The 25,353-nt window shown below is 44.0% G+C and overlaps 1 protein-coding gene across 3 annotated transcripts in view; it reads right to left on the reverse strand.

Moving 5' to 3' along the window:
• tle2a (TLE family member 2, transcriptional corepressor a) overlaps positions 1-25,353 on the reverse strand; it is a 48,364-nt gene that overhangs the window by 4,964 nt on the left and 18,047 nt on the right. For 2 of the 3 annotated variants that reach the window (XM_034223505.1, XM_034223503.1), the window contains exons 3-16: positions 18,561-18,624; positions 13,562-13,606; positions 11,125-11,187; positions 10,870-10,944; positions 10,178-10,391; positions 9,692-9,708; positions 8,671-8,766; positions 6,876-6,920; positions 5,600-5,761; positions 4,782-4,908; positions 3,196-3,392; positions 2,829-2,902; positions 1,948-2,197; positions 444-691 (exon numbers count right to left, since the gene is read on the reverse strand). In XM_034223505.1, the coding sequence (XP_034079396.1) occupies positions 444-691; positions 1,948-2,197; positions 2,829-2,902; positions 3,196-3,392; positions 4,782-4,908; positions 5,600-5,761; positions 6,876-6,920; positions 8,671-8,766; positions 9,692-9,708; positions 10,178-10,391; positions 10,870-10,944; positions 11,125-11,187; positions 13,562-13,606; positions 18,561-18,624 (1,677 nt within the window). The remainder of the gene's footprint in view (positions 1-443; positions 692-1,947; positions 2,198-2,828; positions 2,903-3,195; positions 3,393-4,781; positions 4,909-5,599; positions 5,762-6,875; positions 6,921-8,670; positions 8,767-9,691; positions 9,709-10,177; positions 10,392-10,869; positions 10,945-11,124; positions 11,188-13,561; positions 13,607-18,560; positions 18,625-25,353) is intronic. The other variant, XM_034223506.1, reaches the window with a different exon arrangement.

The raw sequence follows: 25,353 nt of genomic DNA on the forward strand, positions 1-25,353 counted from the left end.
TACTCAAACTCCTCCTCTTACCAAGTGGTGGCATGTAATCAAGTACATTTACTCAAGAATTGAACTAGTATTTTCAATCCATGCTACTTTATATTTTCACTTCACTTCATGTTTGAGCCAAATGCTGTACTTTTTACTCAGCTACATTCATTTGACATCTTATTTTACTAGCTACAATTTAGATTAGTAACATCAAATATACATAAACTAATGAATTATGATATATTATTAGAGGTTAGGATACCTAGCAGGATAACAAGTCATTAAAATAAACCCTACCTTTACTAAGAGCAACTTGGAATGATTCGGGACATATGTTGTACTTTTCTTTTTGGTATTTATTTGAACAAGATTTTGAGGCGGAAATGTTACTTCATCATTTCCACTGTAGTGTTCCTACTTCTACGACAAATACTCGAGTACGTCCTCCCCCCCCCTCTCACCTGACCAGCGTCTGGTTGTGGAGGTCCCAGACCACGATGTTCCCGTCGCTGCAGCAGGAGAAGCAGACCTTGTTGTCGGGAGAGATGGCCAGAGCGTAGCAGGCGGGCGCCGACGACGTCAGCTCCGCCTTGATGCGAGGAGTGGGCGTGGCCAAGTCCCAGATGGACAGCGTGCTGGCCTCCCCCCCCACGATCAGGGTCCGTCCGTCTGAGAGCAGCTTGCAGGAGCGGATGTAGTTATCCCTGTTCTGATGGGATAAAAACATAAACATTTATATCCAGTAATATATGTTGCAGCGCTCTGTAATGGAGGACAAAGGGATACGGAGTTAACCGCGCTGCTACTGAGAAAGAACAATAAATCAAGAGGCTGCAGGATCTGGCTTTAGGACAAGAACTCAAAGGGGATTCATCCTCATCATGTGGGGAAAACAAGAGCAGCATAAAGCAGCATTAGTGGACACCAGAGGAGGGAAGTAGTGAGTACAAATACTTTGTTACTGTACTTAAGTACATGTTTCTGGTATCAGTACTTTACTCCACTACTTATTTTTGTGACGACTTTTTACTTCTTACATGTTGAACACAAATACCTGTACTTTCTACTTCTCACATGTTGAACACAAATACCTGTACTTTCTACTTCTTACATGTTGAACCCAAATACCTGTACTTTCTACTTCTTACACGTTGAACCCAAATACCTGTACTTTCTACTTCTTACATGTTGAACCCAAATACCTGTACTTTCTACTTCTTACATGTTGAACCCAAATACCTGTACTTTCTACTTCTTACATGTTGAACCCAAATACCTGTACTTTCTACTTCTTACATGTTGAACACAAATACCTGTACTTTCTACTTCTTACATGTTGAACACAAATACCTGTACTTTCTACTTCTTACATGTTGAACACAAATACCTGTACTTTCTACTTCTTACATGTTGAACACAAATACCTGTACTTTCTACTTCTTACATGTTGAACACAAATACCTGTACTTTCTACTTCTCACATGTTGAACTCAAATACCTGTACTTTCTACTTGTTCCATTTTCCAAACAGCTGGTTCCTTTAGTCTGAATGTGTGTTTGGTGGCGTGATCATTATTCTTTAGAGTCATTGCGTGCCTATTGATTTGAACACGATCCGTGTATCCATCATTTCCTGGTCTTCTCTAAAGAAGAGGGACCAATGAAAACGTTGTCATATTTCCGTTGTTCAGCATGGAAACATTCATTAGCTAACAATGACATTATTGTTCTATTAATATAAAGGGAGGTCAGGTACTCTTTAAAGCAGCTGGTAGTTATGGGTACTTTTTACTGAAGTACATCTCGAAGCCCATACTTCTTTTTTTACTTGAGTAAAGAAGTTTAGTCAGTACTTCTACCAGAGTATTTTTAATAGTAACGGATGTGTGTACTTTAGCCATCTCTGTTAGACACACGATGGACAACAGATGTAAGTACGAGTGTAAAACATCCGCATCTCCTCACCAGACAGTCCAGCTGGGCCATGGGGCTCTTGCTCCCCGGCTGGCTGATGTCCCACACCTTCACGCAGCCCTTTCCTCCGGTGTAGACGTGGCGGGTGGAGGTGCTGATGGTGACGGCACACACCACCTCTCCGTGGTTCAGGGTGTGGATCTGACGGGCGTGCCGAGGGATCCCCGGGCCCAGCAGGGCGTCGGGGGGGAAGGGAACCGGCTGCATCTGGCCGTCTGCGCTCACATGGAACGAGTAGGCTCTGCGGAGAAGAAAAAGAGAAAATTATGAATACCAAATTAAAAGTTGCAGACAAAAACTTTCTAACATGCAGGAGGTGAGAGGGTGTTAACATTTTATTTTTGAGTTTTGTTTCTTAAAGTGGGGTCGTTTAAACTAAAAGAATAACATACAGTAGGGACAATTAAAGACTGCTGAAGAATACAGAACTCTTGTGTATAGACATCGTCTCCTCTAACTTCATTATCAACAGAGAAGCACTCGACAGACGGGGGTGAGTGACTCAAATCTGACATTTAATAATGACATTTGGACAGAAGAATACTGGAAACTACTCGAGTCTCTTGAAGCTGCTCTGCAAATTACTCTGACGTCCCTTTGCCTACATCAGCCACTCATCTGCAGAAGCAACATAAATACCCCAGAGAACGGAGGGAAGGGGGACGAGACACTGAACTTACAAAAACATTAACTATTTATTTGAAGTGCTTTCAAGTAGCAAACTTTTCAACGCTTTATTTAAATATTTTTCTTCTGACTTTCGCCTTCAACCTAATGCTTTGTTTTCCTTCTCTTGTGTTGTTGTAACCTGAGCAGAACTTAAGTTGAGTTTACAGTGAACAGGTGAAGATGTATTGATAGAGGAAACTCACGGTTTCCCAGCGGCGGCTGACTGCAGGCTGGCAGGAAGCCCCCTCATATGCGGGTGTGGAGACTCATAGCCCACCTGTAGGAGAAAGAGATAATCTAACGTGAGAAAAAACACCTCAAAAGATCCCTGTGTAGAGGAGAGGAGAGAGTTCACTCGTAACAAAAGAGATCATATCAGATACAAGCTCAGAATGAAAAGAGATCATGTTAAAGCTAGAGACTTTTTAAGAGTCAAGGTTACATATTTTTGCTCTGCCTCTCAAACACTCCCATACACATACAGATCCCTCTGTGTCCTCTGACGGGTTTATCTGCTGAGGTGTTACATATGACAGTGACGACAAATGGTCTTCAGCGCGTGGAGCTCACCACAGGGGAGCGTCCGTATCCTGCGGCGGCTGCTGCTGCTGCTGCTGCTGCCGCTCCGTTCATCTGGGGGGAGACCAGGTGGAGGCCGGCCCCGTACCCCGCCGCCGCCCCCAGGTCCCCGTTCACCCCCGGGGGGAGGCCAAACGCCCCCGGAGGGTACGCTCCCTGCACCGCCAGGGTGTTCCTCAGACCCAGAGCTGCAGGAGGTGGAGGGGGGGGGGAGAGAGTCAGTTCATCATGAATCATTTAAGAGAACAGAGTATTGATTCAGGCAACAACATGGCAGTTATTCAGAGATATATATATATATATATATATATATATATATACACACGCAGCTGAGGTTATGGGGTGTTGTTTAGATAACTTCAGTCTCCAAATACAGGGAACAGTTGGATACATGGGTAGCTAAATCATGCTAGCTAACTAGGTAAGGCAAGGCAAGTGTATTTATACAGCACCTTTCAACACAAGGCAATTCAAAGGGCTTTACAAAAATGAAAAACATTAAGGGGGTAGATAGATAGCGAACTTTAGATAGGTAGATAGATACTTTATTGATCTCAAAGCAGCAGTTTTCTCAGGCAATAAAATATTGAAAAAGATGGAATAGAGTACAAATGTAATACAATGTAAATATAAACAGCAAATATCTACATTATAGAGTAAAAAGACATAATCAGAAAGAATACATGTACTATGAAATATGAATATATACTAGAGCAGCGAAAAGGTAGACTTATTCCTCATTTTAGCATAGAGTGACGTGAGAGTGACTCCCTGTGCACAGCCTCTCACTCTCTCAGAGTGAGACAGTGACTGACAGGCTGTGACCGAGCTGCTGCCATACAAAGAGCTCAACGCCACTAAACTGCACAAGACCACTACTGCCCCCTGCTGGCTGCCTCACCCTCCTACAGGGAGACTGTGTGTGTGTGTGTGTGTGTGCGTGTGTGTGTTCATGTAAACGCCCCACATCATCGGTCTGTGCATGTAGCTGCATTTGCGAGGGTGTACATATGCATGCATAATGATGTGTGTGTGTGTGTGTGTGTTCTAACAGGTGATGCGAGGAGAAAAAAGCGCTACAGTGAAATAGATGGAGGCTCATTATGAAGCCGCTCACAGTCACAGTCCATCACCTCTCCTAATCTTTCCATTTAAAAAAGTGAGGGGCGCTGAATATTTTTGCCCACAGCTGCTTATTAAGTCCAGATGGTTTTTTTTGTGTGTGTGTGTGTGTGTGTGTGTGTGTGTGTGTGTGTGTGTGTGTGTGTGTGTGTGTGTGTGTGTGTGGGGGGGGCTGGCTGACACTCATACCAACTACTGCTGCTCATACAGTCACTGAAACAGAGCCAGTTCAGGATAACAATTCTGCAGAGGTACATTCATATTTCTAATTGATGCTGTGTGCGGAGGAGGGGCGGAGAGATTTGCCTTTTAGTCTCCTGAGTTTCCAGTGATGTAGGCAAGATTCATATTTTAACCTCAAGCTAACTTTAGGGTTGTGAAGTTCAATGCCTGATTTATCAATTAGGCAGGGAAGATGTTGGGGGAATAAGAGCCATATAAGTGGAGGATCTTACCGATGGGGTCGACACCAGGCTTGCCGGGGACAGGTCTGAACTGTGGGGGTCCGCTGGGCCCCGGGGTGTTGGACTCTTGAGACATGGGGGTCCCTGGCTTCATACCTGGAGTGCTGGACTTCTCCCTCTGGGACAGGAGAGAATAAAGAGACAAGGGTTATTAAACAGACAAAAAAGTTTTCATTAAGAATAACTTGAATTCCTCATTGGTGGCGCTGTTGAGCAATTCTTCACACTGCCATATGCAAGACCTAGATTCAATGCATTGTCAAAGCATTGAACCATGATGGATACATACATATATGACATGTTCTACATGGATAGTGTTGGGGAAATATTTTCCAAGGCCCATAACTTTGACCCAGTGTATCAGTTCAAACTGTCCTGACTGAGCACACGCACCTGTAACCGTGGCTGCTGTGCTCTCAGTGTTCTGTCTCCCTGTTCCTGCCTGTTGGCGTCAGCTGATAGAGGTGTTATGATTCTATCTTGTTAGGCAGCATGTTGATGATTCTCTCTGAACTAGCTCAATACATGGGTCTGGGGTAGAGTTCTTCAGATTTGACGAGGCAACTCTACAATGAAGTCAGAACCTCTGACTCTTGGACTTGTGATGTGAATTCTCCGGCCGAAGCTCCAAATAAACCATCAGTGTTTGACATCAAAGCTCCTGCTCTTCCCGTGTCTCTTTCCTGAGTTGGTGACTCCCACTGCATTGCTACACAGAAGTTTCCCTTACAGATAGTGATAACACGTATCATATGTCTTTTCTATCTTATCTTTCTATGTCTGTGCTCCATACAGCTGTGGGGGTGTACCTGTGGGGGCTCTTTGCCGCGGGACGGGGAGGGTGCGCTGCTGGAGGAGGCCAGGGAGGCCGGGCTGGCCTGGGGGGGGGCTTCTTTACGGGACGGGGGCATCTTGTCCAGGCCGTTCTCCCTGGACGAGTAGGACTGCACACTGCGGGGGGACGAGGGGTCCTGAATTCAAAACACACAAGACGTCATTAAACAGGACAGGAACAAGAAGCAATGGCGGTCAGTCAGTCAGTGTTTCAGTACTGGGAACACAGACGGTCACATGGAAATCAATCTGTGTCTCTTTCTATTCTCATGTGGCAACTCTTTTCTTATCTCGGATAACCATGGTGACCTTTCTCAGAAGTGCTAAATGTTTCTAAGTCAGACTTGCACAAATGAATACTGAATCTTGCGTTAATGACTCCTGTTCATACTGACCATGCCAAATCACCTCCTAATGTATTCAAATGTCACTTCACCAAAAAGTATTCCTACGTTTATCACAGGTATAATTATTTTTCAGCTTCAGTAGTCTAAGTAAAATGTAAATAAGTGGCTGTGTTTTTAGTACGACATTTATGTTTTTCTGTTCAAATGTGTCTATGGAAACACAAAGGAGCCTAATAGTAGCTTTCTGTAAACGCAGAGAACAAGGACTGTAGATATTGTCCTCCATCCCTTTGGAAGCACATTAATGACGAATGTTGAAAGAAAATGATTACAGCGAGAACATTTCGGCTTTAGTGTTATATGGGCAACAGAAGCTTGTTTTAAAAACAGTGAACCTATCCTTTCACTGCTTTTGCCATCTTGTTGTTTTAAAAGAAGGTAAATCCCTGGCACCAGAAGACTTTTTCCGGACGAGACCGACCCAACACTTCAATGGAAAAGCTTTCGGGAACTGTGCCCATTCTCAGTTACTGTCATCTCATACAAAATGGACTCTTACATATTAATTTGGGAGTCAAACATAATCATTTTAAGTACAAAAAAACAATGATTTCCATCTTTGTATTATAAAATGTGCCATGCGTCTTGTCTGCATTCAGTCATAAAAGTCATACATGCATGAGTGTACATAAACATGTAGGAAGCTCAAAGGGTGTGTATGTACTTTATAGTTGTTCATATTGTGAAATAATAAGGGCAGGGGTAGAGGAGAAGAAGGGAGGGAGGGGGATCATCATTATTATTATTTATATCATTCAGATGTTCCTGTTAGGTGCGTTTACATGATGTATGCAGATGAAAGCGTTGAGGTGAGGCGGATAAAGGCCGGCGGCCGGATACTAACCTCATCCACCACCAAATTATCATCACTCTTATCCGCATCGCTGCCCTGTGAGAGGAGAGAGAGGGACATTAGATATTCGCTGTTTACAGCCTGATGTATGTAGATTACATGTAGAAATATACAACACAGTCAAACACAAATACAGGTGTGTGAGTGTGTAAGTGAACGCCTTTAAAAAAGTTGTATTAAACATCTTCTGTTTTTATTTGCATTGCAAACAGAGGAATATCAAATATATCATCTTAACATTTTATAGCTTGCGATTTTAAATGGAATAGACAGTGAAAGTGTTTGTAATTAGTTTGAAATGTCTAACTTAGGGAGGTACAATCCTCTCAAGGGCACTTTGGCATTTGATATTGCTAGTGTTCTCGAATTGAAGAGCTACTAGATATTAATTTGTCCCACAATAAAAAACATCCCTTTTCAGAACTGAATAGAACTGCAAGATTTGTAAAAAAATAATTAGTTGTGAATATCTTTGAAGGATTTTCCCACTGCGATATGATTGAATCATCATAACTCTCATTATCGCAGTGGCGAACCGTCAGGGCCTTCAAGGTATTCAGAGAATACCCTGGAACACTCAGATAAAACACACAAAAAATCGATCTAATTATATAAATAAAATGTAATACAATGTAATAAAATGTATATAAAATGAATAAATGAGAATCGTATCTGTGTTGTTGATCTGTAATATTACAGTGTTACGTTGATTTGTTTGTCCTTCTCGGCATGCACTACGCATTTCAGTGGTGTTGTGTTAGAAAATAAAGCAACCAATCAGATCTTGTTCTGGGTCTCTGGGTAGAATATCCTTCAACCAAGGTATTCTACATCCTTGATCGAATGCCCTGGCCGTTGCACTGAATGAGAGCGTACGTTTGGACTGACAGTTTGATCAACCAATCATATATTGATTTGTAGCCAAGGGGCGTATTCTTTCAGAGTTCCCTCGGTTCCAGGGTATTCTAGAAGGCCCCGCTAGTTAACTGGCTCGAGACAGAGGATCTAGATGAATGCGACGAAGCAATTCATGCCGTTTTATTGTTTTTAACGTTGAAATGACAAGTGCAACAGGTGAAGATGAAGTTGTTGCGGAATTGTTGCGAGTACCCTTTTCAAGACGACAATTCAGTGAAAAGATGGAGGGGGGGGAGGGGGTGTGTGTGCAGAAGGTCCAGTTGTGATAGACACGGTTCACCACTGCATTATCGTAATAGAATAGAATAATGGAGCCCTTTTTATGCTCATTTTCAGGTTGATATTTGTATGTTGTGCCTCCTCTGTCTACTGTCAGGGAAGGGAAAACACAATCAGAAGCATAACACGGCCTCTTCAAGAGGATCTGTATCAAACAAACATGTGTTGCTTATTCTATACAATATGATTTATAGGGCTGAAATCTCTGCAGCTCCAAAATACTTAAATTAAAATTATATTTTACATATTTATAGCCCTTCAAATGTTTGCTTCCCTATTGTCAAAGCCGACATAATATCTGTGAGTATTTACACCTGACTCTTACGCTCCTGTTTCTAGTCTTTGTCTTAAGATATCTCTACATGTATACGCTTGTTTGGCTTTAGGGGACACTCCAATCGATGCGTCTGCTTATCCACAAAACCGCCAATCATACAGTGATGGCAGCAGATACAGATGATTTGAAATACGGCCCGTAAAGAAGAGCACGATCCGAGGTATGCAGTATAGAAACACCTGGTCTTAGGAGGCAGAGTTGGGTGAAACTGCAGGTACTTAAACATTTAACAGTGTGGAGAAAGAGCCTCACATAGTCGGTCATGAACTCCTTCTCCTCAGCTTTCCTCTTCTTGCCGTTGCTGAGGTATTCTGCCGCCCGACCCTTATCCCCATTGGACAGAGAACTCTGCAGGAGGAGAGAGAGAGAGCAAGAGGGTGAGGCAAGCAGCAATAAAAGGGGGAGATGTGCATGGAGGGGAAGGCAGGAAGGAGTGAGGGCAGTGAGGGAGGAAGAGGGTGATAATGAGGTGAGAGGGACTGCATAAATCATGTCAGGCTCATAAGCTGCGGAGATGAATGTGAGAGAAGAATATCAGCCGGCATCGACCGGAGGCTCGCTGGAGGAGATGAGGGAGAAAGAGAACGCTTCAAGTTTTCTTCAGGTTCTCAGAGAAGACTGGGAGCAGTGAGAGTGTGTTCTGATACACAGCTTTTTAAATAATAATAACTGTCATAACTTTTAGGCAGTGTTGAAATAATGCTGAGATCTGAATCATCCCCATACAAGGTTCGGCTTCAGTGACTGAATACCAGTGTATGCATATATTTAAGTCTCAGTTGAAGTCTAAAATAATCCATCAGCTGAAAAGATTAGTTGATTTAACGATATGTAAATTCTTAGAAAAATAATCTGCACATATTTAGGAAAATCAACTCGTCATACAATTCATGTTGAGTACAAAACTGTAGAAAATGCTCTTTTCAGTCACAAATACGGACATTTGCCGCTAAATAAAACTCAAAAAGGCTTTATTTTACGGGAATTTAAGCATAGTTTAATAAATATAAAATATTGAATAAATATCTAAGGAAATTCCCTTTAATTATAATCGGAAAAAGTATTACATAAAGGTGTAAGAAAGTGACGCATTTTCCTGTTTAACTAATTGACAAAAAAAATGGACAAATTATCAGATTTCTGAGTCTTTATTTGGACTTTTCTATGTTTTTTACAGCCATAGAAAACAGAAAACCTGTCGCCACGGAATTTGCTGAACAATTGTGTGGAAGAGTGCGAGTGTACTTGATATGAATGATTGTGTGGTACTCACTGGTCCTGCTTCACGGTCTGCTCATTCCAAGAAGAAGCACCACAACACATCCAGGAATCGGCCACAGGACAGCAAGTTCATAAACACAACATACACACACACACACACACACAGAAATGCATCATTATCTGCCATCACTTTATGTCACTCTACAGCTGATGACTCAGTGGGAAAATATCCCAGAGGAGTGTTATTATCAGATCTCTCCTGTGCCCTGCCAAACAAACACTCAAAGCAAAGCCAATCATCAGGATCCAAGCTCGGTGTTTACTCGGTTTAGTTCAGGTGGTCCGATTTCTAGAAGTTGTTTTGATCGTAAAGTAAAAATACTATATTGTTTAGTTCCAGATACCTGCTGTGACTAAATATATGATGTGCCTTTGTAGATACACTGTGATCTGTAAGTTGTAATGCACATAAGTAACCCCGATCAAGAGTTTTAAACTTTCAGGAACAAAGAGAGCATCCTTCAGAGTGTTGCTGTACCTCTGTGGTGCTCCGCGGCAGCAGCAGCGGCGGCGGCTGCCTCCAGGTGAGCTCGCTCATCTTTGGCAGCCAGCTGAGCCCCCAGAGCGCCAGACAGCGCCAGCAGGCTGGACCCCCCCCCCAGCGCCAGCCCGGGGTGGGACAGTCCTGACGGGTGAGGGCCCATCGGCAAACCCTGAGCATGCTGAGAGAGGTGCTGGGCCTGGAGCTGTTGCTGTAGAGAAGAAGAACGGGAGAAGTAAAGTAAAGAGATAAAGGACACTAGATGAGATTTGTGTGACTTACAAGCAATGAGGCTAAACAGGAAGTGATTAAGGAGGTAGAAAGAAGAGGGAACTAAGTGCTGCGATGTGTACGAAGGGGCAGAAACTGAGATAGTGGTAACCAAATCAGCGTGATGGGAATAAAAAAAAAAGAGTTAGAATTCAAAGTCAATTTAACTATATAAATCCTATTTGCACATCAAATATTTGGAAAAACTCAAATTTGATAGGACCCGTTATGTAATCGTAGCAGGTAATGCCACTTGAACAAAAAATAAATCAAAATAGTCATCCACTTATAAGTAATAAGTCTGTATATTTAAGACTGGGAAAGTGGATGTTTGCCTCAATAAAAGGAAAAGAAAGGAAATTCAATTAATGGTGGGATAAGGTACACCCGCTATGAGGCAGAGGGGGGAGCCCACGTACCCCTATCGAAGCATTTAGCTCCCCCATGGTCACCTGTTTGGCGCGCTCCATGGCCTGGACCACCTGTTGTTGATGCTGTGGGACAAACCAAAAGGTCAGTAAAGGCAGGTGGGTTCAGAATCAAATTAAAATGTGTTCTTTGTGCTCTGTCAGACAGGAGAGAGAATGGGCTGAATACTGTACACAGTTTGTGTGTGTGTGTGTGTGTGTGTGTGTGTGTGTGTGTGTGTGTGTGTGTGTGTGTGTGTGTGTCACCTCCTGTGACAGGAATGGGATGAGCTGAGCACAGATCACATTCAACCGCTTGGCAATCTCCGTCTGAAAGAAACAAAAAGAAGATACTGTTGCTTTGATGAATAAACACACACACACACACATCCGCACAGCCCAGATTGAGCTTGAACAAAAGGAGACACACACTCCTAAAGGTTAACCACACACACACAGCGTGGCCTGTTTCTCCCAGGGCCGGTGTGGTAAATATTTCAGCTGCTTACATTTGGTCCATGCAAATGGAAACTCTGCCAGGGAGTTTGGCTAAAATATTCATGGACAGCATCTGCTGCGGCCTCAGCCAGCCCACAGTGTGTGTGTGTGTGTGTGTGTGTGTGTGTGTGTGTGTGTGTGTGTGTGTGTGTGTGTGTGTGTGTGTGTGTGTGTGTGTGTGTGTGATAGAAGATTCATCATCTTTCCTCTGTGTGTGCGTGTGTGTGTGCATGTGTTACTCATGTGTCCTTGCATGTCGGTTTGTCTGTGTGTGCGTTTGCATTTTGCATGCTTGAGTGTGTGTGTTTCCTGCTGGGGGTCAGTAATTCTTGCTGTGTGTGTCTGTCTGTCTCGATCTGCTCTACTACACAGCCAACAGCACCCCACCCCCACTCCTCATCTCTTTCCATCTTTATTTTCATCAAACTCCATGTATCGCTCTTTCCATCCATTCCTCGTTCCATTTCTCCTTCCCCAGTATTAGTGCAGTTATCAGTGTTACAAGCGATGTCATGTGACGTCGAACAGACACGTTTAGCGGCAGGCCCAACGAGGCTGTTAGGAACCGTAATGATATGCATGCAGAGATCATGACAAGATCATTATGGCCGCAGGCTGTTTTCTACTTGACAGCTAGACTCTGCTGTGTGTGTGTGTGTGTGTGTGTGTGTGTGTGTGTGTGTGTGTGTGTGTGTGTGTGTGTGTGTGTGTGAGAATGCATATGTATACAAATATACACAAACACACACTCCCCATCCCATTCTCTCTCTTAAGTGATTTATTGATGCCGGACTGAACTTCCACCCCCGCCTTTTTTTTTCTCCCTCCGCTCTCCATTTTTCAGCCAGGCAGCATGCTCCCCTCCCCCACTCCCTCCTTCCTCTGAATCCATCACCCCCCACCCCAAGGGAGACACAATGATTTCTTGTTAGAGAACTCCAACTACTAAATGACATCTTCAGGAGCGTGAGGGGGGGGTGGGGTAGGGGAAGAGAAAGAGAGAGAGAGAGAGAGAGAGAGAGAGAGAGAGAGAGAGAGAGAGAGAGAGAGAGAACATGCGCAATCGAGGTAGAGAGGATAAAGAGGGGGAAATTAAAAGAGGAGGCGGAGGAAGAAGAGGAGGAGGAAGAAAAGGGCAGATTGGGTTGAGAAAATGACAGCCAATGAGGATGTGGGAGGGAGAAGAGAAATAAGACAGAGAAAGAAGAAACAGAAGGAAGGCGGGGGAGGGAGAATCGAGATTTGGGGGGGGAGAAGCGGCACGACAAAAGCGATAGAGATGGTGAAATGAATGGAGTGAGAGAAAGAAAGAAAGAGTAGACGGCAGGAAAGGCAGTGACCTGATTTAAAGTGAAATTCAGCATGGACTGTGTGTCTGTGAGGAGACGGAGGTGGAGGAGCAGCGGAACACATACAGAAAGACAGAGAAATCAACAGGAAGGAAAAGAGACGGACGAGGATGGGTGAAGAAATGGAGATTAAGAGAAAGCAGCGTTTAAAAAGACAAAGTAAGAAGGTAACTGACGGGAGAGGATAGAGACGGAAGGGATGGATGGTTACTCTTCATTACAAGCTACTGTACACAATGTTTTAACGTATAGTACACTATATATTGTTATATGTTCAGTAGATTGGTATATTATAGAGTATTCTAATGTATTCTGTATATTTTATAGTGTTAGGAACTCCTCTGGATGTTCTACTATATACCCTTTTTTTGGTTTATCTTTATCTTTTTAAGAAATGTTCTAGGTCTTGTAGATTGACTGTCAAAATGCTGCTGTCACAAAACTATTTCCAAACTTGGGATATATAATCTATCTGGATGGATGGATGGATGGATGGGGGGGGGGGGGGGGCACCAAGGCAGTAACAGACAGGGATTTACGACGAGTGGCATTTTTAGAGGCTTGAGGAAGGGCAGAGTATTCTCATCCGTCTCTCTGTGGAGCAGAAATGAATTCTGTTTGCTGATCCTATTAACGCCTCCGCAGCATGACAGCCCTCCGTCAGAAGGAGGACTGACATCACAGCGGTAGAGACACGGCGGAAAAGACAGACTAACTTTCCTGAAAATGATTAGTTACTTTGAGTAGAGTATTGGGTGAAAAGGAAGAAGGCAGGTATAATAATCCAAGAGAATAATGCAAAGTTTAAAGAAGAATGTGAGGCAGGAGGGTATGAGAGACACCAGAAGCTCACTCACCTGTTTGTGCATTTCAATGTTAAGGCCGTAGGACATCTCGTAATACTGAAACACAGAGGAGAACATCAGTTAATATGCATGAAATAAAAAAATAAAAAATCACACAGCAGTCATGTGTGGAGTACATAAAGGAGGAAGTTTCATTATTCTTATAATATACATATCCACTTGGGATCATGATTATATTATTTTGAAATACTGAATGAGGAATGTAGACATTGTGTGAATAGAACATGGCAATATGATCAATTATTAACACAAACTCAATACATACTGTGCATAAAACATAAGTAATGACATCTCCTGCAAACTTTTTTAAAGGGGCCCCGTTATGCTCATCGTCAGGTTTCATAACCGTCTCTTTTTAGTGTCTCTACTGTGACATGTCTCCTTGCTTTAATGTTCAAAAAGCTCTTTATTTTTCTCATACTGCCTGTGCTGCAGCACCTCTTTTCACCCTCAGTCTGAAACCAGAGCCCAGTCTGCTCTGGTTGGTTAGCTGGCCGGCTCTGTTGTTATAGGCTAATCTGTAAGCAGTTGCCCAATCACGTACAATGTGTAGGAGCACTAGCCAATAGAAACGTCAGTGTTACATAGTAATGTCACTATGTTACAGAAGTAAACAAAAGAGTTGAGGTTTTTCAGGCAGAGGGTGTTTCTCAATGTCGAGGACCCTTCCTTGGTAGCACATGTACCTCTGTGTCAGGTCCTTCAGAAGCGAGGCAAGAATCCTTCCTAGCCTCGGAAAATTAAGAATTGTGGAACAGTCTAACAGGTGTGCGTCATATGAGAGGCCCCGCCTTAAATGGAGCGCGATTTCCGCCAAAGATTTGGAAATTGGTCCGTGCGCAAAGCATTGTGGGGATTTTAAGACCGCGGAGTCTACACATGTTCAGCCTCGAAATTTCCCGCAACGAAGTACGCCGGCCTCGGTAGAATTCCAAGTATTCTGGACATTGGAACAGTCCTTCGGCGGGACTCGATGACGTATCCTTGAAATAGTGGCTCTGGGCGTTTCTCAATGTCGAGGAAAGCTGCTCCAGAGTGTGTGGGAGGGAACTTTGGGATTCTAGCCTTTGCAGACCATTAACATGCAGAAAAACGTGTAAAACACACTACAGGAAATTGAAAACCACAAAAAGCATAAAAGAGCCTCTTTAAATCAAATAGAAATCTTATAACTTAAATCATGACGCCACTTGGCGACGACTCCCAAAAAGAGATGTTAAACTCACATCAATTAATCTGCTATAAGCAATTTGTGCAACTGATGTACTGAGGCGATTCAGTTGAATTGTATCTGCACAATGATAAAATGCTGAAGTGATACAAATGATAACATAGAAGAACACAGGAAAGTCTGTTATTTTTTTATTATTTTTATTATTGGAAACAAAGCCCATGAAAAGCCTCAAACCAACACGGAATGAATCCTACAGTGTTGGAGAAAATACTCCACACACCAAGATGGATTCTTTTTGGGTGAAAGTCATCCCCCACAAATACAATATGTATTCCCATTGTTTAGGTAAAGTGATCTAAAAACTGCGGTACCCATGACCTGCTTTTAAAGTGCCGACAGAGTAGGAAAGTTAAAAACGGTTGAATGATGGACAACAATGTTCTTAGTTTTGATGGGATTTGTAAAAAAAAACAAAAAAGGTTCAACTTGTGTTGTAAAAAGATTGTGAGCCTTTTCCCTTAAAAGAAAAACAATTACAAATGCTCTTTCTTGACTAGGATGAGAGGTTTCTTTGTAAAAACCTTAATTTATGAGTGATGTTATATTTGCGGGGTATTTCAGCTATTGTTTTTCACAAATATATTCCAGTGTGAGCCCATAAAGCTCTCACAAAAGCTTTTTCTTGCTCCTAGCTTCAGACGATGCCAGTCCTTGCACTCTGAAGTGCAAACGTGTCCCTAAAAGCACATGCCCCTAATCTCACCTTGACTCCGCTAAAAGTCAATGGCACTTAAATGACCTGGAGGCGCTTTTCGGAAGCCAGACACCCGAAGTGAGGCAGGGAAATTGTCGGCGGGCAGAAGAAGGTGACAGACTATTGCAATAATCATGTCTAATGTGAGTTATTTGACCCTGGCTTTTACCCGAAGGTACAAAGAGCTGTGGGGAAAGCAGGAGATGAATGCCACAGAGAGAGGGAAAGACAGGTCTCTCTCTCTCTCTTCCTCTACCTTCAGAGAGGGACGAAGAAAGGAGCATTTTAAAGTCAGATGCCTCGAAAAGTGACAGGCTGACATTTGCTTTTCAGCGTGGCTGGTTGTGGAGAGAGGAGATTGGCAGTCAGGCAGCCAGAGCCGGCTGGCAGGATGTGAGAGGAGATGGCAGAGGTCCTCTCTCTCCAGACATCTTTCCTGGCAGTTAGCACGCTCATGTGTGTGTGTGCAGGTGTGTGTGTTTGTAGCACAAGCCCGCAACTGTGTAGGAGTGTGTATCTATGTGCTTTGTGTGCATGTTTCCCCTACGAGTGAGTGTGTGTGTGTGTTCACTCCTCTCTGTGTGTGTCGCCATAAAAGACGCCTTTCCTGGCAGCTGGCGTCTCTGCTTGGCAGTCGGTGTGCCAAGTTTCGCCTGTTGCTTAGCAACATCCAAACTCATCCTAACCCAAATCATCAGCCAGGAGAGGAGACCTGGCCCGAGCTCGATGCCAGCTACCCCCCCCCTCATTTCCCCATCACTAAAACTTCAATCCCCCCACAAGGCCTCGCTATGTGCCAAGATTTCCGATTCTTCTTTGGCAGCGAGGGTTCTGGGCGGCCTACAGTCAGTCAGCTGAAGCTGTGTGTGGCTCTGATCACAGGTAACATCAAGGCTGGAGGTTTGCAAAACAAAGAAACAGTTTTAGCCTTTCCTTCATCCAGACAAACTGCTGATCATGTGTTCTTTACTATAACACAGCCGCAAATATTCACACAGCCCTGCCTCTGAGCGGCCGACTGCAGAGGAAGCACATTGTTATAATTCACTTATTAAATCAGTGTTTCGCTCAATTTAAAGTTTAACTTCTATAACTGTCCATGTTGAGATGCAAAAGCTTCCGACTTTAGAGGAATGTCTGCAATGAGTGGGCAAATTAAACAGCAGTGTCACACCGTGTGATCACACTGACCTCAGAGCAGTGTGGGAGGGATGACTGACAACCAATGACACAGCAGAGAAACTGTGAGCAAATCTCAGTGGGGCTGCAAAGACAAATCTCACTATGAATTATTTAATCATTGTCTTTGTCCTCTTAAACCTATAAAATCCTAAAATAAAAACATACCAAACACAAGTGTCCATCGCCGGAGAAGATACACTAATTTATTGTTTAGTAAAACCAACAGTCTAACAGCTTTTACACCGAAGGGGATTTTTTTAATTGTGCAATAAATTCACACGTCGATACATTTCTCTGAACTGTTGCTTTTGTCATGATTTCTTCCTCACACCACCGCAAATGTAACACATATACTGCTCCGCACACCTTTAAGAACAGCGTCTTTTGTGAAATGCTTTATTTGGATGTTTATAATGTCTCGTTTTACTTGTATTCCTCCCAAGTTTTGCCATGGATGGTGTGAACGAAGAACAAAGAGTAATATGAATCTGACCAGGCATTTGTCATCAGCTTCCAGCACTGAGGCTGCACACACCAAATCAAGCATTGCAACAATTAGCAGGGGGTTGTGTGACGGTGTGGGAGTGTCACTTAAATGGCCCATTTGAGTGGCCCTTATTTGATTGACCCATTTGATTTAAATGGCCCATTGATCGCCGGTTACGTGATTGGCCACCGCAGCGTGACGCCAGGCTGCAAAGTTGATTCTCCCATTCATCTGAAAGCACTTACCTCATGGAAATTAAGGGGAGGACTGCATTTTTTCCCCCGGGTTTAGTGTCACAGCAGCCTTACGAGTTTAATTCCTGATGCCCTAGCCACACGGTGACGAAACGGGTCGTATCCGCTACAGTTCTCTATCTTATAGACGGTTCGGCCACACGAGGCCGACAACGCTAAAGGCTCCCAAGGTGGGTAGATCTGCGTACGCAACGCTCTGGGGGGGCAAACAGCTCCGTGATTACGCCCTATACGATCATTTCCTGATAACGAAAATACTGACGGGCTGTCAGGAGAGAGGGAGGAAAAGAGAGGCTCCGTGTATTATTATATAGAGTCGTTATTCATTTGTTTTAAAGCTCAATAAATAACAAAAAAAAACTTTGACCGGCACTTTTATAATTTTGTCCGGAAGATTGAAACTTTAGCGGACATGTTGACCGGCGGAAAAAAATTTGAACGGAAAGTCTGCCGCACGGTTCCCTCGTCCCTTGGAAGAGGCGGAGAGGTGGGTGTTTTTCATCTGCTGGTGGACCACCGGAGAGATTTACAGCAGGAGCACACGCTTGCCTCGGGGAGGGAGAAAAAGAGCCAGAGCCCTGCCTCTCCCCACCTCTGCTGCTAAATCCACCGCGGAGAATAAACAGAAGGGCAACCATGGCAACCATGCATGCTCGGGAAGTCTTCTTCGCTGCTTTTGGTGTATTCGCCACTTACAGGCCCGGCATATGTACTACAGCATCTCCAGCGGGTCGAGCGGTCTCGTGTGGACGAACACGTTTCTGGTGCCCATTGCATGTGGATGGAAGACTTTTTTGATATTGAATTTGGTTCGTTTTCGTTTCCGTGTGGCCAGGACCTTAGACTGTATATAATGACGGCTGTTACCAAAAGTTCTCATCTATACACAGCTGTGGACACACACAGACCTGAAGTATAGCATATCTCTGAAACACTAGCACAAGGATTGCACGCCCATGTAAGTGCTGTTTATTCTGCACTCCTATAATATATGTGCATGTGTGTGGTAGTGTGTGTGGTCTTGCATGTGGTTTTTGGTGGGTGTTTCGCAGCTGTTAGCAGATGAAAGGGATTCAGAGGACTTGGCACAGCACTCGTTGTGGAGAGACGTGGCCTGTGTGTGTGTGTGTGTGTCTCACCATAACGTAGTGCCTCTGGATCTCCGTCTTCTCTGTGGCCAGTTTCTCACATTCCATTTTCAAACTGCAATAGAAGTAAAAAAAGACGATGAGTTTTCTGTTAGTATCATATCCCGAGTAAAATAATACACATTGCAATTAGCAACATGACAACAAATTACTCCCGCCTCTTAGTTTCACTCTGTGTCACCTCCCGCTCTCTCCTTCCCTCTCCCACACGGTGGGGGAGGAGGGAGCAGGGTGACGGGGTGCTGACAGCCCATTATCACCTCTGAGCAGAGCAGAAATAGACGAAGTCACGCTTGGAGCCTGAAAGCAAGCCAAGACTGCAGGCAGGCACATCCAAGGTGTCTCCCCCCCTCTCTCCTCCCTCTCTGTGGACAATTTTCAATCTATGTGCCCTCCACTCATCCTCATTTAGTCCCTTCCCCAATTACCAGTCTGTCTCTCTGTTCATCTCCCCCTTTCTTCACCTTCCTCAGCACTCTGCCAACTTTCAAGTCGAATGGCGAGCTTTAAGTGGGTCAAAAGTGCCAGTTCGGTCTGGATATGAAATACATCTTTTGTTTCAGTTTTAACAATCACTTCCCTCCTCCTCTGTTCAGGACACGACCTGTGTCTGTTGCTCAGTCTGAGAGCAAGTCAGGCTACAGCGAGGCCTGGCGTGGGAGCTCTCTCTCACACACACACACACATACACACACACACATCTCTGAAGTGATGGCAGCCAAACACCTCTCCCTCGAGTCCCAAATGTCAGTCTGTCCTCTATGTGTGCCTTCCCTTGCACCTAAAGCAGTCCCTGGTGTCCTCTAAAACTGGATAATGCCAGTGGAAGGATTTGCAAACACACACACACTTCCATTTCCAAATGTGCATCAGGCCCAAGCTCAAAAACCTCATTACCTCTGCAACTCACTCTCACCCTCCCCAGAAAGGTAGTATATTTTGGGCCTTCGGCAGTTTACTCCGACTTGTTTGCGGGCGACAGATAGATTGATGGAGGGGGGGGGGGAGAGCTATGGTGTGGTGGTACATTGAAGGTGGTGGTGGGAGGGGGGGGGGGGGGTGGTCGTTTGGCTGAAGAAAATTAGAATATGATTAATACCGCAACATTACCCCCAGCCGCAACAGGTAATAACGGCCTCATCCGCTCCCTCTCTGCAGCGCCGCCACACACACACATAATTGACTCATTTATCATTGCCAGTCAGTTGAGGAGAAGAGGGACGAGGGAGGAGAGGGAGAAGCACGGCGAGGAGTGGGAGAGAGAGGGCGGTAGAGGTGGTGTGAGAGTGTGGTAGTGAGGATTAAACCCCCCCCCCACCCACCCACCCTATAGATTTTATTACAGTGGAATTGCCTCTCGGCAGAAGTCACTCACAGCTGGGCTCAGGACTAATGCGAGTGTGAGAGCGTGTGTGTGTGAGTGTGTGTGTGTTCATCACAACATATGAGCGTAGCAGAGCAAGGGCTAGACACAGGAACATGTGACACACACACGACATGTGAAATTCCTGTGTTCCTGTGTGTTGCTGTGATTGACTGGATTACAAAAAATATATATAAACGTTCTTTAGCCCATTTTTTATTCTTTCTGATTTAAGTAGAGAAGAGCCTCTAAATCTCACATTTGAGAGTCTGGAACAAGAGTTGATTGCACACTGTCTGAAAAGGAGGGATTCCAACTGGACTGCAGGGTACCCAGCATGGGGGTAAAAGCAGAGGGTCATCCAACTCAAGAAGGTGCTGATTACTATTAGGGTTTGTAATCGAGCACTATGAGCTCAACTATTGGTATCGTCGACCCAAGCGAATGTTGTTTTTGTAACAACTTCAACAATCAAAATTGTTTGAGTCAAAAGTTGATATCAATCTCCATCCCTTTCTCCACTAATTTCTCTTAACTCTCATCCATTTAATAAAGTCTCAAAACAGCACAAAAATACGTAAGGAACCTAATCTATCTACTGATTGTATCCATTTGTCGACTTGTGATTGTGCGCAGAGCTGAAATAATAACAACCTATGGCTCATGGATGTATGGCTTCTCACATTATACAATAGAACCAGGTGACCGCATTTCTAGAGTTTACGGTCTTTGAAAATAACTGTTTGTGGTCTGAATGTTGACAGCATTCACAAAACCACAACGGTGCTTCACATTTAGTTTAGCAAATGAACAGCCGCCAGCCACGCCATTAAATACCACTAAAGAGAAACCGGGGTAAAAATCAATGTCTTTATAAAATCAGTCCTCTGTTTTTTTGGCAAGGCAAAATAGCACTATGTATACACACACACACACACACACACACACACACACACAAATACACACACAGAGTGTGCAGGCACTTCTTGTGCTTATAGGAAAGACCCCAAGGTCGCACTCGGAAAGAAATAACCATTCCCCACAAAATGGACTTCAAGGAATGAAATTACTGTGTGTGTGTGTGTGTGTGTGCCATTATGTGTCTGTAGGAGCATAACATAGGTGGGGGGGGGGAAGAAAATGAGGGAGAAAGGGGAGGAGAGCGGCAAGCAGGAAGTGGGTATTTCATGTCGAAATGATTGCCTGTAATAATTAGTCTTTGGCTCAGCACCATTTACTGAGAGAGGGAGGGAAGGACGGTTTGGAGGGTGGGGTGAAAGACAGCAACGCAGAGAAAAACAAGATTGAGTGAGCGGAAAAAGAAGATACGACTGTCTCTCTCTGTGCGTGAGTGTGTGTGTGCGTGTGTGTGTGTGTGTGCCACGGTGGGCTCGGTTCCTCCAATCTTTCACTGGCGGTGACAGGAGATAAGATGATCAGCCGAATGCGCTACAAATCTGCAGCCTGCCAGCCTTCAGACAGCTCTGGCAGTGCTGCAATGCAACTGAACACACACACACCACTTGGAGCATGGAAGCGCGTGTGTGTGTGTGTGTGTACACACACTAAACCAATACGTTAATACTGCAAGCATGTAGGCACGCAGAAACAAAATGCACACGTGAGCAGAGCACACACACAAACCTGCTAGATAGATAAACACACACACACACACACACACACACACACACACACACACACACACACACACACACACACACACACACACACACACACACACACACACACACACACACACACACACACACACACACACACACACACACACACACACACACACACACACACACACACACACACACACACACACACACACACACACACACACACACACACAGCGAAGCATCTAATTAAGTTCCTGCACTAGAAATGTGCCGACTGCCTTTTTCTGGTCTCCCATGTTTGAAACCGGCTGCTGGGTAAAGTAGAAATGTCAACTCCTTCCTCTCGAGTGTGCGTTTACTAACAATGCTTTTACTCTCTCTATTCCCTCGTTGATTATTTTACTTAAGGATTTTTTTGTTTTCACAGAAATATAATTCAAGAGGAAATTGGTTTCGAGTGTGAGGCCTGAAGAAATGATTGCAGCTGATAAAACATAATATAATATTAAGTATTCTGGGGCTGCAGAGAAGTTCCAGTATTCTACAGATTTAAGTAAAAAATAAAACGAAGTTCATTAAAAATGTCGGGATTGGGGTTTCAGATACGATCGTTGCCTCTAATGTTACAAATCATAACTGCAATATTAGTTCAAATACACACACACACACACACACACACACACACACACACACACACACACACACACACACACACACACACACACACACACACACACACACACACACACACACACACACACACACACACACACACACACACACACACACACACACACACACACACACACACACACACACACACACACACACACACACACACACACACACACACACACACACACACACACACACACACACACACACTAACTATTGATCGGCCTCTCCTCTGCTCCACTGGAAAAACCTTCAGCTGCTCTCCCCGTCTCTACTCTCTGCAAACACATACACACACACACACACACAACAGGGACCCACCCAACTCGCCTGTGTGCTCTTTCATCTCTCAAGGGTGTGTACTAGAGCAAATACACACCTCCACACACACCTACAGAAACACAAAACAAAGCTGGGATCTGGTGGCACAATAGCAGACCAACCGAACCCCTCTCTGCTGCCAGACTCACTGTAAAGGCTGCTCTTTGATAAATGTCTCACACACACAAACACTGAATTAAAACGGGGAGAGGTTTTAGCACACAAACCAACCCACAAATAAAATGCAACACTAACACAAACGACGAACCCTCAGCGCTCCCTAAAGCAAATATAATTTCATAGTTTGGTGATTGACTGACAGACAGGCAGTTAAACACAGCACATACCTGTTTGATTTAATGATATGTCCACACACTCTTTCTGGAAACATATCATCTGAAGATGTATTTAATTCAGATACATTTGACTTCTCCAGACCTTCGTTTGGTACATTCAGACACAGCTAAGCTCTAGTTAACAGCTCTTCTCATTAGGATTGTTGATGTTGAAAGTGTTAACGCCTTGTCTAAAAAGATAATTGAATAATTGTAAAGCTGATAGAAAACAGTCAGAAATGCTCTTCACAGCTTGCTAATGTTCACAGTCATGTTTTAATTATGGCTGCAACTAACAATCATGTTTGTTATAGATAAATCTGCCAATTATTTTCTTGAGTAATCGTTATTGGGCGTTTACATTTCAGAAATGAGTCAAAAATGTCCAAGCCAGCATTGTAGCATGTCCACGTGATGTTCTAAATGTCTTGTTTTCTCAGTTCTAAAGTAAAAAACAAATCAGTTTAAGATGATAAAAAGTAGAGAGCTAAAAGCTGCATTTAATTAATTGTTTGCATGAAGGATGACTTTAAACCGGCCAATATTTGACCAATTAATGACAAACTATCAACGTTTATTTTTTGTCAAATGACTTTTCTACTTGCTGACAGGATTTCAGGACTTTTGTTAATGAGATTTACCTGGAGATACATCCTGCCAATTTCAGAGGTCTCATTATTGCAGCAACATTTTGAAGTTGAAATGGTGACAGACAAATATTTTAAATATGACTGACACACGCACACACTCAGAATGTGTAGTATTTGGGCAGAGATGAGTGGAGGCGCTTGTAAGTGATGAGTGGCAGCGTGTTAGCGGCAAGTGGAGAGGCTATCTTCCTCTACAGACCACACACACACAACCCGTGTGTGTTTATAGATAGAAAGAGAATTACAGTAATGAGAGATATGTGTCAGCAGCTCCTCCCATCTCCCCTCAGTCTGCTGATTACAGCCAGTTAGAACACACACACACACACACACACACACACACACACACACACACACACACACACACACACAACACACACACACACACACACACACACACACACACACACACACACACACACACACACACACACACACACACACAACACACACCACACACACACACACACACACACACACACACACACACACACACACACACACACACACACACACACACACACACACACACACACACACACACACACACACACACACACACACACACACACACACACACACACACACACACACACACACACACACACACACACACACACACACACACACACACACACACACACACACACACACACAAGCTGACCCACCTATGACCCTTTAATTAATCAACCCTTCTCTTTCTTTAGCTTCCTTAGTAATCTCTCATCCCTTCATACCAACCACACAGAACCACAGCCACCAAACCAACACACATTTAGACACGCACGCCGCCACCCACCCATCCCTCCCTCCCTCCCTCCCTCCCCACCCCACCCACGCTCACACACAGTTGCAGCTCATCAGCGCTAATCCCTTCCCTCCGTCTCTTTCCTGCCGTCTAATCCAACATCTATCAGAATCCAGCCACCTTCACTGCAGACAAAACACACAACTAAGCCCTGCTATTTCTAGACAACATCTATTTGTGTGTGTGGAGATAATTGGGAGGCCTGTACATGTGTAAGAGTGTGTTAAGCACATGCATCAGATTGGGAGTCTGCCTGAATGACTTGTGTGTGTTTGTGTCTGGCTCTGTGGGCGTTCGGGGCCACGTTTTCCCTGCAGAGAGAGAGAGAGAGAGAGAGAGAGAGAGAGAGAGAGAGAGAGAGAGAGAGAGGAGAGAGAGAGAGAGAGAGAGAGAGAGAGAGTACAAGTGGGTCCGATTACATGAAGGTGAAGCATGCAATCAAATTGTGAATCAAGTGGATCTGTGCTCAGACCCGTCTGCTGGAGGACTCAACACGGCCAGCGCTAATCCCACTGACCACTATCTGTCTGGACCTCTTCAAAACTGACTATTTATGGGTTACATTTGGGAAGCAAACTGGCTTCCAACAGCTTGTAGGAGTTGCACCACTTTGGATCGAGTCAAGTGGTTTTCAGTTCACTGTGCTGTGTGCCATGTTAAAGGCTGCTAGCTCCTGCTTTTACAACATAATGGTGGTTTTATGACCCGAGAGTAGCATATGGCTCAAGTGACAAGTTGACATGCATTACTGCGCTGCTTGGTGATTGACATGCACACAAACATCAAAAAGTCTCAGTAAAAGCAATATCATCATGACCATCCATAGTTCAGCTGCAAGGAGTCGAAGTGCATTTAAAATAGCATCAGCACAATACCGGGAAATATAGTAATCATAGTATTTGTCAAATATTAGCATATACACTCAGATACCACATTATGAATAGGTAGTGGTACTAGGTCATATTTAGTTCAACAAACAAATAAAATATTGCCATTTTAACAGCACC

The sequence above is a fragment of the Gymnodraco acuticeps genome, unplaced genomic scaffold (assembly GCF_902827175.1).
Source record: "Gymnodraco acuticeps unplaced genomic scaffold, fGymAcu1.1, whole genome shotgun sequence".
NCBI classification, from domain to species: Eukaryota; Metazoa; Chordata; class Actinopteri; order Perciformes; family Bathydraconidae; genus Gymnodraco; species Gymnodraco acuticeps.